This window comes from Gossypium raimondii, chromosome 6 (assembly GCF_025698545.1).
Source record: "Gossypium raimondii isolate GPD5lz chromosome 6, ASM2569854v1, whole genome shotgun sequence".
Taxonomy (NCBI): domain Eukaryota; kingdom Viridiplantae; phylum Streptophyta; class Magnoliopsida; order Malvales; family Malvaceae; genus Gossypium; species Gossypium raimondii.
Genome location: NC_068570.1, coordinates 21,725,915 through 21,744,703, shown reverse-complemented (window position 1 = coordinate 21,744,703; position 18,789 = coordinate 21,725,915). Strand labels below are relative to the sequence as shown.

General features: G+C 30.9%; 2 protein-coding genes and 3 non-coding genes across 6 annotated transcripts; 3 read left to right on the top strand and 2 right to left on the bottom strand.

The window, feature by feature from the left end:
• The first annotated feature begins 4,380 nt into the window (after window positions 1-4,380).
• On the top strand, window positions 4,381-4,452 carry TRNAW-CCA (transfer RNA tryptophan (anticodon CCA)). The gene has a single exon. It is a non-coding gene; the product is annotated as a tRNA-Trp (tRNA).
• Window positions 4,453-5,936: 1,484 nt separating this feature from the next.
• On the top strand, window positions 5,937-7,927 carry LOC105774790 (1-acyl-sn-glycerol-3-phosphate acyltransferase BAT2, chloroplastic). The gene is made up of 5 exons (XM_012597367.2): window positions 5,937-6,200; window positions 6,357-6,521; window positions 6,621-7,027; window positions 7,103-7,204; window positions 7,293-7,927. The coding sequence occupies exons 1-5, from the start codon at window positions 6,167-6,169 to the stop codon at window positions 7,527-7,529; spliced, it is 945 nt and encodes a 314-aa protein (XP_012452821.1). The 5' UTR covers window positions 5,937-6,166; the 3' UTR covers window positions 7,530-7,927.
• Window positions 7,928-9,455: 1,528 nt separating this feature from the next.
• TRNAW-CCA (transfer RNA tryptophan (anticodon CCA)) lies at window positions 9,456-9,527 on the top strand. The gene has a single exon. It is a non-coding gene; the product is annotated as a tRNA-Trp (tRNA).
• Window positions 9,528-10,187: 660 nt separating this feature from the next.
• LOC105774593 (transmembrane 9 superfamily member 10) lies at window positions 10,188-16,210 on the bottom strand. 2 transcript variants are annotated; one of them, XM_052632294.1, is made up of 7 exons: window positions 15,756-16,210; window positions 12,585-12,749; window positions 12,386-12,511; window positions 12,191-12,299; window positions 11,976-12,088; window positions 11,732-11,882; window positions 10,188-11,615 (listed from the first exon to the last, which is right to left on the bottom strand). In XM_052632294.1, exons 2-7 carry the CDS (start codon window positions 12,641-12,643, stop codon window positions 10,458-10,460), a joined length of 1,716 nt encoding a protein of 571 aa, XP_052488254.1. In that variant the 5' UTR covers window positions 12,644-12,749; window positions 15,756-16,210; the 3' UTR covers window positions 10,188-10,457. The 2 variants fall into 2 exon arrangements, with proteins under 2 accessions (XP_052488254.1, XP_012452588.1); XM_012597134.2 differs by having other exon boundaries at window positions 12,386-12,495.
• Window positions 15,171-15,273, bottom strand: LOC128042201 (small nucleolar RNA Z279/snoR105/snoR108). The gene has a single exon (XR_008197406.1). It is a non-coding gene; the product is annotated as a small nucleolar RNA Z279/snoR105/snoR108 (small nucleolar RNA).
• Window positions 16,211-18,789: the final 2,579 nt, after the last annotated feature.

The following is an 18,789-nucleotide window of genomic DNA, read 5'->3' as shown; positions in this document are numbered from 1 at the left end:
CTAATAAATATATAAATTTAATAATTATTAAAATCTATAAAATTAAACTTTAATGATAATATATTAATTTAATAATACTATAACTTGCGTTATACTTATTACAAATGATTAAAATTGATTTACTATACAATAATAATAACATTAATAATAAATTTAATTTTAAACCAATATCTTTTAATAAAAAATATCTTAGAAAATTTAAAAGTTGTTTAACAATTAAAAATAAAATATATTACAAAATACATAAATCTGATTCTTAATAAAATTACATAAAATCAAGTCATTTGAAATTTGAAATTAGAAGTTTTGTAAATAAATTTTAAAGAAATGTGAATAAAAATATAAAACAACTAATTAAAATGTAGAATCTCAACATACTTCATAACTCAATCAATTTAAATTCAACATCTCAACATTTCTTCTCAATTTCAATGATTCATCTTCTTCTTCATCTGATGTAAAATAACAAAAATATAGTTAATGACTGAAAGCTCTTACCACCAGAATATGTGGATATGTCGTATCCAATTATGAGTGCAGATTAATATTTCAATATTATGAGGCGTAAGATAATTCCTCCATTTATTGATATAAAATAAATCCCTTGTCATTGTTCGAGTTTGCTTCCACCACTCCAAAACATTGAGTTGCATCTCAAACTTTTCTCTTCCCGCAACTAAAGATATATTCAATTCTATTCTATTTTGAACCAACCCGTAACTTGTAAAATTCTATAATAATAATATATAATCCACATATCAACTTACAAAAACAAATACATAATTAAAATTTGAATATATATTATTTTATTGATGCATATATATACTATTATATAATACTGAATCATTTAACGTGTTTAAAATTCATTTGATATATGAGTTTGACACTTTTGGTATTTTTATTTTATTTTGTTCATTGTGGTACATGTATTTGAAAAAGGTTATACAATTTGGTACCCAAAGGTAAACTTTTAGTGTTTGATTCGGGCTTTCGGTAGATTTGATGAAAATAATTGCTAATATTATTATGTTTAAAATTTTCATGATTTTGGTAATATAATAAATTTAGTGCTAATTATGAATTTGTTTAATTTTTATTTAATTTGTCAAATATAGTATGACAAATTTGATTTAATTTGGGTTTTAGGGTTGATTTAATAATAGTTAAGTGCTAATATTATTAGTTAATTATGAGCTTTCATCAATTCAACTCTAAAACTCGAATTAAACACTAAAAAGTTAACATTGTTACCTTTAGGCACCAAAATGTATAACTTTTGTCTAATCTGGTATCACATTGGACCAAAAAATAACACAAGTGCCACATTAGAAAGAAGTATCAAACTTAGGTACCAAATTATGCATTAAGTCTATATAATATAGTCGGAGAGTTAACTTTCAAATGTATGAAAACTAAAGAAACTTAGAGCATATTTCAATCAACATAATGATAAACAATAATATCTTATAATAATTAATATTTTATGTACTATTGTTATAGTATGCGATATACTATTATGTAACGAAATAATACATTTTATAATTATTAATATATATAACTATTATTGTATTATAGATTATAATAAAAGATATAACATCGATAGTTATGGGTAATTTTGTATATTAAAATACATGTTTATAGCTAGCAATACATAAAATATTATTATAAATTTAATATCTTAATAAATTATTTTTATTAAATTAGATTTTGAATTGGCCTTTAAATTTTACAAATTGTATTTGGGTACTGGGTTTTTTTTTAGACTTGATATTTAGGCTATAATTAGTTTATTTTGAGTTTGGATAATAATGAATATTTTATTTGGGCTTGAGCTTACCATAATATATTTGGGTTTGAGAATAAATATTTTAGAATATGAGAATTAGATTTATAAATTTAAAAGAAAGATAAAAGTTATTTAATTTTAATATAATATAATAATGAACAATAAAAATATTTTCATCAATTCATATAATATTATAGGAGAATAAATTTTACATACAATAAACTGTTATGAATATTTTATTAAGTGGATGTCCATCATGATTAAGATAAAGTTTTAATGTACTTTAAATTCTAATAGTTATTGGAATTAGATCTCTACTCTTTTATACTTCTTATGCCTATAAATAGAGACTCGATAAGCATTGTAATCACCCTTTTGATCAAGAAAAGCACGTTCTCTATTGCTTTCATATTTTCTTTGTTCTTTATTCTCCCCATCTCTCTTTATTTTATAACATAAATATTTTAATTATTTTATATAAAATAACTCTATTACATATATATACAAGTTAAGTTTTTTATAAGGCAAATTTAAATTGCACCGGCATCATATAAAAATAAAATAAATTATTATATTCGAAATAAAAATATTTATAACTTACAAATTTCAAAATCAATTGAAATCGTTAGAGCTCATCCAACAAAATCCGAGTTCAATAAAAGCTCACCCGAGCTCACCTATTTGCCACCTCTACACCTCTTTGCCTTCAACTAGGGCCTTGTTCTGTGGAAAAATATTTTTTTGTCATATAAATAAGGCTGAACAATCAATTTTTATCTTCAAAAAGATAGTGTATGATGGAATATATATATATATATAGTGTTTCAATAGTTGCAAATGAAAAGTTATAAGTAAGCAAAAATGAGAAATTATGTCATTTGATTATTAATCAAAAGTTGTCACCATTTATAGTGATGAGTTATATCTCTTAAATTGATATCATTGCTATGTTCTGCTCACTGAATTGTTTCCATTAATGCAAAACATAAATAATCATTGTTCATTTGTCAATAATTCTTTTACACACTATAATATAGGTGGAGAGGATAGAACCTTAAAGAAAACAGCATCGATACACGCCTTGAAGGCTTGGTTAATTTCTCATAAATTTACTTTTATACCTGTACAAACAATGCCAACATTTAGTTTAGGTAATTCGGTTTTAATTTTATTAAGATAAATAATCAAATTAACCTGCTGTATATAAATCTTTTAAAGTTATCTACTGTTAGAATGTATTTCACAAACCGAGGTGGTGTGTTATAATATTTCCCCAAATCCTAATAAACATACCTGGTATTTAGAGGAAATGTATTTCATGTACAATGAGTGGATTAATGTTTAGACTTCAAATAGAACTAAAATGATGATATAAAATTATAGAATATAATAATAAAATAGAAAAAGGAATATATAAGATTGGACACATGTCACCTTTGGACACAGTTTGGTGGCAAACATGCCGAGATCTTGGCAAATTCAATATTGCCTTGCTTGGTTGGCGTCTTCTTAGTGCTTGCCGGAGGTCGTAAAGCTAAGTACTGATTTTCTTAATTCGCAGCTTGGGACTAACCCATCTCCTACTTGCCAATTCATTTGGAGTGCTACAGGGTTATTGATCAATGGTTTACAATAATGGAAAGTCAGTTTCAATTTGGCAGGATAAGTGGTTACCTGCACCATTCAAACTTTTGGGACGATTTAATTAATGCGGACACTAGCTCATGGAAAATTGACTTGATTCATACATTGTTTTCCCCGAATGATGATCGTTGGATTCTGTATATTCCTCTTTCTTCGACTGCTGCAGATGATATTTGGTGTGGCAACCCAAACATTCTGGGATGTATACCGTTCGCTCTAGCTATAAAGCAACTCCTCTCCAGCACTACTGCTTCTTCGTTGTCCTTACTGCTTACAGACACCGAAACTCAATTTTACAGGAAATTGTGGGACTTACATCTACCTGAAAAACTCTAGGTTACAATTTGGAGGGTCGTTATGAAGAGAATAGAAGTGTTTTCAGATTAAAAACAACTATTCCTCATATCTTTATTGCCAATGAGAAAACAGCTAATATATAGCTTTTACAACAGAAAAATATATAACTTTCAAATCCTTCAACTCAAAAAAAATATCCATATTCATAATCCTAAAACTCCTAAACTTGGATTGATTCGCTTCAAGGTGCGTGATGAAACTAAAAATATATATATTTGATCTATAAGAAAACAATTCAACTAGAAAATTGTTGGATGAAATACAAAAATTATCACATGTTTCAAACTCTCCAAGGTTGGTTTTAGTTGGTGGCACTACAAAAGCCCCCTGAGCCTAGTTTTACTGCTGTAGATGCAGACATGGATATGCCCTGCTTCTCATAGGTTCCCATAGAAGGAAATGAAGTATACTCGGTTCATAATAAATCTGAATTGGACAATATGTAGTGAGATAGACTTCACGTATGGTATAATAAAAACTCAATCTCCCCAGAAACAATGAAATCAAATCAAACCTCGTTCAAGGACTTTTTTCTTTTACAATTACATTAATAGGACAAGACCAATACTTATTTTGTAGCTTAGAGAGACAAGGGATCCGTGGCGCAATGGTAGCGCGTCTGACTCCAGATCAGAAGGTTGCGTGTTCGATTCACGTCGGGTTCAATTCCCAATGTTTCCCTTATTTTTTTATTTGAAAATTTTCACTTTCAGTCCTTTTACGTTGGATTATTTTCAGATCAATCACTTACAAGTACAAGTTTGAATGATTTTTGTCACTTTTGCTTTGGAATTTTTCAAACGGTTTGGACTAGTTTTGTGATCATTATCATTCAATAAGGTTAGTTTGGGTCAAGTCAAGCCAATCTAGATTGAGTCATTTCGGTCCTTTTAATTTGGATCAATTTTGAATTCAAATAATTTTGAGTTCAAATCATTTGAGTTTTTAAAGTAAAACAGATCATTTTCAAGTCATTTTATGTTACTTATTTGCAGGGTACTTCTAACATGTGTTTAGAGTTCGAAAGAATTAAAAAGGATTTAGTCGGATATGTTGATTCTAATTATGCAAGAGACTTAGATCGAAGAAGGTCTCTCACAGGTTACCTATTTGATTTTGGGAATTGTGTCATTAGTTGGAAAGCAACAGTTCAAGCTATAGTAGCTTTGCCGACTACTAAAGCAAAATACATGGCAATTACTAAAGCAGTAAAAAAAAACAATCCGGTTAAGGGTCTGTTTAGTGAACTGGTAAGTGAAAAAGGGTATCATATATTGTGATAGTCAAATTGTCATACATCTCACCAAAAATCAAATTCATCACGAAAGAACGAAGCACATAGACATTCGTTATCACTTTGTTCGAGAGGTGATCATTCAAGAGGATGTTCAAATTCTTAAAATTGGCACAAAACACAATCCGGCCAACATGTTGACAAAGAGCCTTCCAGTTTCAAAGTTCGAGCATTTCTTGGACTTGGTAAGTATTTAATGAAGAATCAGTTAGGCTCGTAACAAGGCTTGGCAAGAGAGTTAAGTCAAATATGAGTCAAGGTGGAGATTTGTGGAGTTATGCCTCGTATTTTGGACTAAACAGTGTGTGACGTCGCAACGAGAAAGTGTTCTTCGTATCGACGAACAGCCGACATCACGACAAGAAGAAAGCCCTCCTCTCGATGACACGATCCTCCTTCGTCTTAATGATGCAATGCCACGTCACGACGTTGTGGGAATGGTAAAATCTAATATTATAAGATCAAATAATGATTTCAAATATCATTATTTTTATACGTGGAATATTTCAAATAATTATAACAAATATTATTACATTTTCACATACATTGTATGGTAAATTATGATATTGTAAAAATAATAATTTTAAGTACCATTATTTTTATATGTAAAATATTTCAAATAATTATGTAAAATATGCATACTTGAGACCTACAATACGTAAGTATTTAACTAACCGACCAAGTTAAAATGTCAAAAGAAAGCACATTTGGTATAAATTCTTTTTTTGCAAAAAAGAAAAAGAAAACCTATATGACTAAATTCTTTTAAATAATAACTTTTAAAACTTTTTTCTTTATAATTTGATAAAAACTGTCCGAACGAATGTCGGGACAAGCAAGATTAAAGTCCGGCGCAAAAAAGCATAAATGCAAATGAACAAAATACAAAGACGAGAACGCTGGCACAGTCCCTTCAAATTGAAATAGGCAAACTCTAAAGCGCCATGCCCCAAAAGCTTCTCCTTTTCACCTTGCCGAATGCGTGAAAGGCCAAAATCTAAAACAAATCCAACAACACGCACTTAAACTACCGATTTGGGATCTGTAAAGACACCCAAAATCGGGGGCATCACAACGCATTCGCCATGCAACTCTCTACACTTTCTCTTTTCCCTTTCTGTAACTTCCTCACTCTCTATACACTTTTCCATCTACCTAATCCTATTTCTTCTTTATGCAAAAGTGATTATTTTGTTCATTTATTATACTTTTTAGAATGTTTAAAAATGGTTACTTGAGGGCTTACATATTAGCTTCTCTCCTTTTTTCTGGCAGCTGTTCCTAAATTTCTGCATATTAAGGCGAGCCGTGAGGGTGAATCTCGGTGTTATTTTACTCTAAATCAGGGATTCAATAGATCAAACAAATTGTCCAGATACATCGTTATAAGATCTCAACTTGCTGGAACTGGGATCCTTGATGCTACCAATCCTTTATCAGGTTTTCATTGAAGAGCTATTTTATTTAGTCATTGACCCTTTTTCTTTAAGCTCTTGCTGCTTTCCCATTTTATTAATTTTCCCAACTTTTAACGTGCAGAAATTAAGCCGAGCCCGAAATTTAGAGGAGTATGCTTCTATGGTATGACAGTTATGGCAGGCGTTTTACCGTTTGGGATCCTGATAGTGGCTCATCCCTTGGCGCTCATCTTTGATCCCTACAAGACAAAATTTTACAATCTTATTCCAAAACTATGGGCAACCGCAAGTATTGCTCCCTTCTTCGATATCGAGTTGGAAGGATTGGAGAATCTGCCCCCGCAGAATGCTCCTGCGGTGTATGTTTCGAACCACCAGAGTATGATAGACTTCTATCCACTGTTAACTCTGGGAAGAAGCTTCAAGTTCATCGGCAAGAATACGGTATTTCTTTATCCAGGAATCGGGTGGGCTATGTATATTCTGGGTATGATTCCGGTAAAGCGCATGGACATCAGAAGCCATTTGGTATATTAATTTACCTTGTTTTCTCTATTATTGTATTGTTGTTGTATATGGACTTGAAATGGTATGGGCATGTAGGAGGCTGTTAGGAGATGTATGGGTCTGGTAAGGAATGGTGCCTCCGTGTTTTTCTTCCCAGAAGGCACCCGGAGTAAGGACGGCAAGTTAGGTGATTTTAAGGTACATAAACTTAATACTCTATGCATGTAGGTCCATTTGTTTGGATCATCATCATCATCATGCTCATTGGTTTTATCATGTTGCGCAGAAAGGTGCATTCACTGTTGCAGCAAAAACCGGAGTGCCTGTAATACCTATGACCTTAATCGGCACCGGCGAAATCATGCCTGCAGGAATGGAGCATGTCGTCAACTCAGGCTCCGTCAAACTCATCATTCATAAACCCATCAAAGGAAACGATCCCGAAATTTTACGCCAACTAGCTAGAAACACCATTTTAGATACCTTAAGCATCGAGGCTCAGAGAAAAAAACGGCTCTCATAAGCTCGTAACCATCTATCAATTAAAAAACTATCCATCATCTGTCATTTGGACTAAACCAATTCCCTTTTTCTACGAAATCAAGCTGGCGAGGATGGAGATGAGAAGTTAATGAATTTGAAATTTAGTAGTGTAAATTAGAGGATGAATAATGAGAAGGGATTATATGAAACTGTGATTTCATGTCATTTTTATTCATTTTCAATAGGAAAATGACAAATTAAATTTTTCCTCATTATTTTTAGTATTTTTAGTTGGATTTGAATTTTTTAAGAAGGAAAATGCTGAAAATTAGGAGAAAAATTCTTATATGTTATTTTCTTAAAAATGAGTGAAATCACAGTTTATACAATCCTTTCTCATAAATAATATTTTAGTTGGTAGCGAATCATAAAATATAGTTTCACTTATGCTTTCATGTTATCAAAAATGTATGTTCATCATATATGCCTAACATACTTGTAAGATTGTAGAAGGATCATATGGAGGATTTTGGCGTCACAACCTTTGGTTTCAAACATCTCATTAATTAAAAAATTGAGTATTGAGAGCAACACGTACGTTGGTTAGGTTTTATAAATTTGAAAACTAAAGGATTGTCCAACAACTTAAGCAATACAAGTTATCGTTTGTTACCAACTGTCATGTTAGGCTCACGGCTAAGTTTATTAACAAACTCCCATCTTCATTATTTATATGTTAATGTTTAAATGAAATATATTTTTTTAAGAAAATAATGTAAAATTTGGTATTACCTATTTATCTATAGTTCAGCCCTAACAAGTTAGTAAATATTGAGTTTTACAAGTTTTATAATCGAATTTTTAATGGGTAAACTACACCGATAGCCATCTAACTATTAATAAATTTCTTTTTGGTCACTCAACTATGAAATGTTACAAAATGGTCACTCAACTATTTGACTTTTTTCTTTTTGATCACCCAACTATTTGAATTTTTCTTTATTTTATCACTTGTTGTTAACTTACTAATGGAAAGATAACTTGGCAACTTTTAAAATTGACATAATAACAACTTTAACCCTTAATATTTACACATTGTATAATTTTTTATTTTTATTTTTGCGTTTTACTTTTATTTGTGAAGTAGAGGTTAATTTTAAAAGAATGAGAAAAAAATGAAAATTACTATCTTAGATTTTAGGTGTTTCCCTTTTGGGGATATCTACGATCAAATTTAGCTTATGGATTTGTTTCTTTTAACTTTTTAGGTGAAATTGTCAAAAAGAAAAGCAAAATTGAAAAAAGAAATACACAATGTGTAAACATTGAGGGTTAAAGTTGCAATTATGTAAATTTTAAAAGTTACCACATCATCTTTTCATCCGTCATTTAACGACTGGTGACTAAAAAAGAAAATATCGAATAGTTGGATGACCTAAAAAAAACTTACCAATAGTTGGATAACTACAAGTGTAATTTATCATTTTAAAGTAAATGAACAAATAGACATTTAATAAATTTTTAAGTAATAACCGTATTGAACTTATCTAGAAATGTGTACTTATGTTGTCTTTAGTAGTATAATCCTAACTTAAACTCTTAAATTTGGATTGATTCGTTTCAAAGTGAATTATAAAACTAAAAACAAAGTGCGTTGTAAAATTTAAAAATATATATTTGATTCATAAGAAAACAACTAAATTGGTAGCTTAGATTACTGCTGTAGATGCAGATATGGATATGCCCTGCTTCTCATGGGTTCCCATAGAAGGAAATGAAGTATACTCATATCGATTCATAATAAATCTTAATTGGACGAAATTTATATATATGTAGTGAGATAGACTTCACGTATGGTATAATAAAAACTCAATCTCCCCACAAACTATGAAATCAAATCAAACCTCGTTCAAGGACACACTAATAAGATAATACCAATATTTATTTTTTAGATTAAAATGACAAGGGATCCGTGGCGCAATGGTAGCGCGTCTGACTCCAGATCAGAAGGTTGCGTGTTCGATTCACGTCGGGTTCAATTCCCATGTTTCCTATATTTTTTTTTTTGAAAATTTTCACTTTCGGTCCTTTTACGTTGGATTATTTTCGGATTAATCACTTACAAGTTTGAATGATTTTAGTCACTTTTGCTTTGGAATTTTTCAAACGTTGTGTTCATTATCATTCAATAATCTAGATGGAGTCATTTCGGCCATTTTGATTTGAATCAGATTTTGAGTTTAAATCATTCGAGTTCTTAAAATAAGACCATTATAGATTTATATCATTTTCAAGTTATTTTATGTTACTTATTTCAGTCATTTCGATTCAGTTATTTTGAGTTTCAGTTTATTTCATGTCACTTGGAGTTGAATTAATTTATATTCAGATTAATACGAATTCAAGTTGAGCGTATTTAAATGATTAAATTTTATAATTAAATCAAATTAAATCAATTTAGATTCAATCTAAGTTTCGTATGCTTGAATATAACGAAATTACAATCTGGATATTATGAATCCGACGTGAATATGTTTGGGTCATTATTATCAACTCTATGTTCTATATGCTGTGAATCCTCTACCCACTCAATTGCTTCATAAAAACAGTAACAGTAATTTAAAAAAAAAAGTAAAAGTAATGGATCCAATTAAACAAGTAGAAGAAAACACTAGAGTCAAAGAATTTAATCTCTCCATTTTTGGATTTAAAAATATAACTTCAATTATAACATTATTAAAATTCTTGTGTCAAATCTGTCCTTTTATATATATATATAAAAGAGTATAGGAAAACCAGTAACACCAATGAACCTGTAATGCTAAAATAATTAAACAATTTGTATGATCAATGATTCAAAAATTGAACTCAAATGGCAATCTCCATGGCCAATGATTTCCTGCATTTCTGATTCTGTTTGGGATATTACTTTTGATGAAACAAATTTGCAATTTCCCCTCAAAATAGATCATTCAATCTTCACTGATGAGTATATGAGCCTTGTGAACCGGAAGCATGCATAGAAACCGATTGTCCCCGTCAGCACGAAGAACGAGTAAGACACGATCAACATGTACCCGAAGTACAAGACTCCGGATACAGGCTTGGTGATGTCGAGTTTCGTGAAGAAGTAGAAGGCAGCGTAGAGGAATAAGTAGAGAGCAGAAGAACCTGAAGTCAAGTAGGATCTCCACCACCATCGGTAGTCCTCGCTGCATAGCTGGAAGTAGCAGAGCACAATCGTGATCTCGGCGCAAGTGACAATGAGGATGACAAAGACGATGAAGAGGAAGCCAAATATGTAATAAAACTGATGCAACCATATCGAAGTGAGGATCAAAAAGAGCTCGATGAAAACAGCCCCGAATGGAAGTATGCCCCCAATTAAGATGGAGAATGTTGGGTTCATGTACCAAGCCTGTTCCGGGATTTGCCTTGGGATTTTACTAGTTTTCACTGGATCCTGAATTGTTGGCTTCTGAATACCGATATGACTACCTATGAAAACGAGGGGGACTGAGATACCAAACCATAGCAATACCAGAGCAATCATGGTTCCGAATGGCACCGCCCCAGAGGATTTCTGTCCCCATATCAGAGCATTCAAGACGAAGAAAATGGAAAAGATGGTAGCAGGGAACATAAAAGCCGTTATGAGTGTAATTTTCTTCCATTCTGTTCCCTTGAACAGCTTATAAAGACGAACTGAGGAGTATCCGGCAAACAGGCCCATGAAGACCCAGAGTAGAAGCATGGCTGTCATTAATCCACCTCTATTTGAGGGTGATAGGAAGCCTAGGAGAGCAAAGATCATGGTAACAAGAATCATACCAAAAAACTGAACCCCGGTTCCGACATACACACAGAGCAAGTCAGAGTTTGCTGGAGCCCTGAAAACATCCCCATGAACCAACTTCCACCCTGTCTCCTCTTGGGCTTCTTCTTGCGTTTCGAGTTGGTTATACTTGGAGATATCCCGATAAAGAGTTCGCAGCATGATTATAGCCACCATTCCCGAGAGGAAAAGGACAGTCATCAATGAATTAACGATTGAGAACCAATGGATCTGATCATCAGCCATCAGAAGATAGGTATCCCATCGGTACGCCCACTTTACATCACTTTCCTGCAAGATGACAACAAGAACCAAGTCAATTAGAATAAAATATCATCAGGTTGAGTAACCAAGCTGTAAAAAGCAGCACGCATTCTGTTTTCACAGAGTGGCATACAAGGCCTTACCTGGAACTCGACATCATATGTAAATATGATTTCCCTTGTTTCTTCAACCTCCTGAGGAGATTCGGAACTAGTCACTGCACGTTTTGTTTGGGGATCACAGGTTGTCAGACGGGTCTTCTCATTCCACTCACCCTTGTATTCATGTTTAACACTGCATTCATCAAAATGATTTGCCAAGAAGCATAAAAAATAAACACACCATTGGTAGGAGAAAGTAAAGGTAACAAATAAAGAAAATTTTAACCTGAATGGTTTGACCTCAAATCCGACAATCCTAGCCGAATCCGCATGTGGATCCTTGTGATATTTGACTGTAAATGTCAAGTGATTGTTGATAAATTGTTTTTCTTCCTTGCTCTGCAAGTAAGAACAGCAAAACAAGCATTGCTTGCACGGAAATAATATTCTAACCAGTAAATTCTAAAAAGATGCCGAAATGCCGATCAATCAAGCACTTACACCAGCATAACGTCCTTTGAGACCGACATGAAATCCATGCTGATACACTACACCATTTTCCTGGTCGAACCTTCTTACGGGAACAACCAATGGAAGGTTATCCAAAATCCTATCAATAACACATAGTAAAAATCAGTCACTAACCAAAGAATAAACGGAAAACTATAATTAAGATTTTCATAATGAGATCCTCACATGTTAACTCGATATTCATCATCGATCTTCTCCTTGAACGCCTTTGCAGTTTTCTTATCTAGAACTTTACGACATACGATATTGCACATTTGTGGTTTTCTCATTTTGAACTGCAAACAAACAATCCTACAAATCTCTAAGGAAACAAAAATACATAAAAGAGACATACACAAGTGTGATCTAAGGAGTTCAAACTCACCTCATAAGGGGAGTTTTCGATTCGATCGCCTCGAAGGACTTCCCCAAGATTCTCAGCATTGTCAACTATATGCTCGGGCTGACAATAAGGTAAGGAATAGTAGGAAAATGGGAGTTGTGTTTTAGTTGAAGTCAGCTTATTCACTTTTACATACAATGGATCCCCCTGCATAAAAGGAGATTAGGATAAAAATACATTAAACCCTCACTTGTTTAATTCGAAAATCCCCAATGTTGATTATTGAGCATCAAAGATCCATAATCTTTAATCAATCGTAAATATTCCTCAAATTTTAAGCATGAAAATAATGAACTCCTTTTCCGAATACAAAATTTAGGTGAGTACTGAAACATATCTCGGATAAGCAATGTAAGAGATTAATACTTATTCCAGCATCATTTATACTATGAACAGATCCAGACTGTAGATTGTTAAAGCTTGAGATATGGAATCCGCTTATCTTAAGCATTTCAGGCTTGGCACAACTGAAAGGTTGCTTGATGGTGAGATAAGGCTAAGTGTTCAAGTTGCAAAAAGTAGGAATATAGTTGCTTTTTTATCCAAGTAATAAACAATCGGAAAAAATCTCCAAAGTATTGCTTGAAAGTTCATGTTTCAGGGGGCTTAAAAGAGCCTTTTCATTTCATAAAAGATCATTGGACATTCGAAGCTCTGGTCAATGTACATGAAATTTCAGGTCTTCAAAATTTTAGTCAAAAGGACAATAATTCTATTCCAATGGCATATTAGATACGTGGAGGAAAACTTAACATTTGGCAAATAATCTGCAATCACAATTCGTCCAACCCAATGATAGCTATAATGTCCTGAAGTTCTTTGTAACGCTGTAAGGTTTGCTTAACCCTTTGCGCAGTTTCATAATGTTCCTCACCAACGATTCAAGGTTGGAGCATAGTAGACGTTGAGTCTAAAGGATCCTACCGCTGGATAAATACCTTTGGCAGCTAATCCTCTTGATAGTACGGTAGTAGTATCTAAATGCGGAATGTTGTGGCAGGGGCAATAATATATAAGGCAAACAAACTTAATGATTCAAAATGAATTTCTGAAGGATCATGTCTAGGGGTGAGTATTTGATCGAATCAAATCGAATCGAATCGAAAATTTTCGAGTTGATCGAGTTTTTGAATCTCATTTTATCATCCTAATTTTATTTGAAGTTTTCTCGAATCGAGTCGAGTGAGATGGAATTCGAATCGAATCGAATCGAATCGAATCGAATATATTTGTTCGAGTTAAATTTTAAAAAATGATTTTGGGTCCTTGTAACCATTGTCACCCATCGTAATAAAATTTGTCCACCTTAATCAAATTTTTTATTAACTTTCATCACTTCATAATTTATTTATTAATTTTTTATATCTTGGTTAGCTTCTTTGCTTGCTTAGTTGTTTCAATTATCTTGATTCTTGTCACTATGTATTTTAGAATTAAAAATATATTAAATGTAAAAATATGATTTTTTAATAAAAGTTATTTAAAAATAAAATGTGAAATTGATACCAATATAAAATTTTAACACGAATCTTTTATGGCATAATTAATAATTCAATTTTAATATAAATATTCAATATGACTAAACAATTCAATAATATAAATAATATAAAATGTGAAATTTAATTTAATAATATAAATAGTAGATATAAATAAAATTATTACTATTTATGTTTAGTGATTTTTGGATAATTTTGATTTTTATTTGAGAGTAAAGGGTGAGAAGTAAAATTTAGGGAAAAATAAAAGTTTTGAGGAATAAAAGTTGGAGGGAAAGTAAATAGGGGGTAAAATTTTGGAGGGAAAATATTAAAAAAAAATGGAGGGGGGAGGGTTTGAGATAGATGGGAGGTGGGATGGGAAGGAAATAAAAGTTTTAGGGGAAAAGTGGGAGGGAGTAAAAATTTGGGGAGAAAATAAAAGGTTTTGAGAGTATTTGGGAGTAAAATTTTGAGAAAAAATAAATGGGAGAGTAAAATTTTGGTGGGAAATGGATTTTGGGTAGATTGGGGGTTGGGAGGGGAGGGAAGTAAAAGTTTTGGGGGGAAGTGGGAAGGAGTAAAAGTTTTTAGGGAAAAGTAAAAAGGTTTGGGAGTTTGAGGTAAAAATGTAAAATATTATAGTTTGATATTCAAATTATTCAAGTTATTCGAATTCGAAAACTCAAATCGATTCGAACTCGAAAACTCAACTCAATTCGAACTCGAAATTTGAAAAAAAAATTCGAGTTGATTCGAATAACTCGATTCGTTTAACTCGAAATTCGAATTTTTTTTCAATTTTTCGAGTCGAATTGAGTTTTGCTCACCCCTAATCATGTCTTCTCCTCTTTTGCTAGAATTTCAAAAACTGATATTTTAGACTATTAGAGTTTCTTGGATGGTTTTGCTCAAGGGTTCAATTGGTAAAAACCTAATGGGCATTGGCAACCAAGGTCCAAGGGGATCAATCTGAACTGGGTCAACAAACAGCAACAAGAGCCTAGCTATCCACAACACCACCATTAACCAGCCAGGCTTTAATCTGGGCTAAAATTTGTTCTTGTTTTAACTATAGTATTCCTTCAAGATTGGGATCAGGTGGTAAAAAGGAGAGTGCCCGAGTGTCGTAACCAGGCTTTGGGGCGGACACTCATCCCACAACGATTGTGAGAATTAACCACTCATCATATCCCGTTACTGCCTGAAGGATCATACCTTTGACCGGATTCGCGCATCTACTTTATAGGAGATATTAGCTTATACCTTGTCTCGCTAGGCGGTGTGGGATTATCAGTGCACCGTAAATCTTAAAATTAGCTTAGGCTTTTGAGTTTTAGCCAAGTAAATTAACAGCTAATTATAATTTAATCTTCTCTTATTCTATTAGGGTAATTATGTGGTCACAAATTGATTCGAAACTTTTCCTATTCTCTGTATGGACTTTTTTTTTTTTTGTTTATGTTTATTCTGGGACAATAAAGTACAGGCAAATACAACTTTATTTTTTTGTAAAATATGTTTGATAATCTTATTCATAACCATTGAAACCAAAATGGCGATTCTAGACATGATAAAACGCAGATCTAAACAAAATCCAATAACAGAATGGAAAACACAAGTCAAAATGCATGATGATGATGTTACATCAACTATGCATGCATACGAAGAAACTGACCTTTTGTAAATCTTCAGGGGCAACACCAGGGAGGTAGAAGCAATGGGCAGGGAAGAAGAAGAAGAAGCAGAGAAGAAAAACGGAGAACACCCATCCCACCTGAAACCTATGACCCTCCATGGGTTATGCTCGGATCTAGACCCGATTACCCGGATTCTCACTTTCCCCCCGCCATCTAAAATGGTACTAAGTTTATATATATATATATAATAATAAATAAAAAATAAAAACCAGCCTGCTTTGCTTTGCTATGCTATGCTTTGCTATGTTTTGCTTTGCGTTTGGTGTTTATTAAGTTTAAATTTTCTTGTTTGTGAAGCAAGAAACAAGAAGAGGGAGAAAGGGTTCAGTTGGGAACAAGAAGAAGAAGCAGGCGGATTATACATACATGGTTAAATTAAATTCTAGCAAACCTCCCCAACCTATCTTACTTATTTCAAACCAGTCTCTAAATTCTAAATTTTCTAATTGAGTCCCCTGAAGCATTAGTGTTGTATCACTAAATGCAATGTTTTAATATAATAATTAAATTTTAAATATATATAAATAAAATAGGATGGTTTCTGGTTTTTTAACAGTTTCGAACGGTTGGTCCAGAGATTGGTTTAATCCCTATTATCTAAACAGTAGACTAACTGATTTTTATCCAACAGGTCAGTTCATCCCAATTAAAATAATACATTTGACCTAGAATAAAACACAAGAATCAAAATTGTAAATGCACCTATACCCATCACATGGAGAATTCGGATGTTAACTCCGTCATTAAAGTTTTGGCTTAATAACTCTTTTTGTTTTTAACGTAATGCCTGCCTTGTGTTTTTTTTTTTTATGTTAATGTGCTACTTATATTTTATAAAATTATACATTTTAGTACTCAAAAGTAAATATATTAATTTTTAATTTTAATTACAAATTTTAGAGTTAATTGTTTACATCTTTATGGTTTTATTAATAGAATAGATTTGGTCTTAATTGTGAATTTATTTAATATAGTTTGATGGCTATGAATTTTTCATCATTTTAAGATTAATTATAAATTTTATTAAATTAACCCTAAAACCCAAATTAAACACTAAAAATTAACCCATTACGTTAGATGCCAAAATATAATTTTAACAAATAAAAACAAAACATATTTAAATTGTTGAAATAGTAAATACTTATAATTTAATTCCATAGTCTAATTATAATCCACGTGGCTCACATTTAAGCATTCGAATTAACGATTAAATTGATGTAAAATAAATAAATAAAATATATTTATATTTTAAGACTCATCCAATATTTTTAAAATCCCAATGTCGTACAATTATCACCGTTTTCTGGTAACATTTTTTAAAAAATTCATTGAAAGTTTTAAAAATAAAAATCAATTTTTTTGGTTTAATTCGTGTTTAGAAAGTAACTTAGCAACTGTATTTGAGTGTAATTATACAATGATCGCATATTTGGTTAACTATTGTAATTTGTGAATCTTCTTGAATTGAGTATAATTGAAGCACCTAATTACATTTTCATTTCTTAATAGAAGGTGAGAATCGAAATAATTACGCATCCAATTATACTTAAATCTAATTATTCTATGTCTTTTCAAATACTCATACATGATTTAATTTATAAAAGATTTATTTTTATACGATTTTAAGTTATGAAAATTATATTATAAGTATGAATACATATGAATGTTTGAGATGGTTATGACAAAAATTTCTATAGTTATATTATAAGTCTTAAAATATATATTATAAAATGATTTATATGTATTTATAAAGTTATAACCAATAATTATATTGTTTAAATCTTAAAAATCTAAAATTATGGCTAAAAAATCAACATACATTATTTATATGTTAATTATCTATATTATAAAAATAATATACTTATTTTTAAAAAAGTGTTATAATTTTTTACCATAACTTATTTATAAAAATATTTTTTAGAGTTATAATAAAATATTATATTATTTATAAGGAGCGTTGTAAAAATCATTCAACACTTTACAAATTTTTTTATAAAGGTTACATATATTATTTTAAATTAATTCACGGATCAAGGATTGTTATGTAGGATAAGTCTTTCTCCAAATTAGTTTTATGTAAGTTTTATAATCAACGGTGTGAATTGTACATGGAAGAAAGAGATCTTGATAATCTTGACAATACAAATTCGATTCAAATAATGAACTCAGGCAATGACCAATAGATAATGATAAAGAGTTTGTGTTGAGTGTAAATTGAATATGATGCTTATTTTCTTATCATTTTATTAGCAATCAAATTACCGATGATTTGATTTTAATTTTGTTAGTTGTTTTAAAAAATTATCGTATTGATAATTTTTATAATAATTAATATTCTTTTAAAAATATAAATTACATAATTATTATTTTGTACTATCAAAGATGACATGGAAATACAATATAATTACAAAAGATGTAATTACTACCCTAATACCAAATACGTTTGTGGAATTACAATTTTTGTAATTACAAAAGGATGTAATTACTACCCTAATAGTTACATTTTCATCCAATTACTCTATGTTATTTAAACAAATCCTTAGTATGTAGTAAAAATCACGAGGAGAGACAAGTTTTGAAAAAAAAGGAATGGCATAATACATAATTTCATATTCAATTTTGATATTTTTAATATAATACTAGTATTTGATAAAAAATATTTTAATATCTAAAATTAATAATGTTAATTTATCAAATTTAAAACCCAAAGTAGATACTAAAAATTTGATATGATTATCTTCTACGACTAAAATTGTGTAGCCAAGCTTACCCCATTAAATCATCCTATTTAAACTCTTTTAGTTATTAATTGAATGAAAAGGTTTCATTTTTGCCCTCCAAACAAATAATAATGCAATTTTCATACCTCCAAAATTTATAATTTTATCTCGATCTCCCTAAACAAACATTTATCTTGTGTATAATTTTATCAAATATAAGTATCATATTAATTAAAAACAAATATGAGGGTACCAAAAGAATATTAAACCAAAAAGAAGATGAGTTTACATG

What these genes read in the sequence shown, in the direction of transcription:
- LOC105774790 (XM_012597367.2), top strand. Translation starts at nt 6,167, where the DNA reads ATGCAACTCTCTACACTTTCTCTTTTCCCTTTCT. An exon ending in ACTTTCTCTTTTCCCTTTCT is followed by an intron (nt 6,201 to 6,356) that starts GTAACTTCCTCA and finishes TTTTTCTGGCAG; the next exon opens with CTGTTCCTAAATTTCTGCAT. An exon ending in TGGACATCAGAAGCCATTTG is followed by an intron (nt 7,028 to 7,102) that starts GTATATTAATTT and finishes ATGGGCATGTAG; the next exon opens with GAGGCTGTTAGGAGATGTAT.
- LOC105774593 (XM_012597134.2), bottom strand. Translation starts at nt 15,875, where the DNA reads ATGGAGGGTCATAGGTTTCAGGTGGGATGGGTGTTCTCCGTTTTTCTT. An exon ending in TCGAAAACTCCCCTTATGAG is followed by an intron (nt 12,496 to 12,584) that starts GTGAGTTTGAAC and finishes GTTTGTTTGCAG; the next exon opens with TTCAAAATGAGAAAACCACA. An exon ending in TCAAAGGACGTTATGCTGGT is followed by an intron (nt 12,089 to 12,190) that starts GTAAGTGCTTGA and finishes TCTTACTTGCAG; the next exon opens with AGCAAGGAAGAAAAACAATT.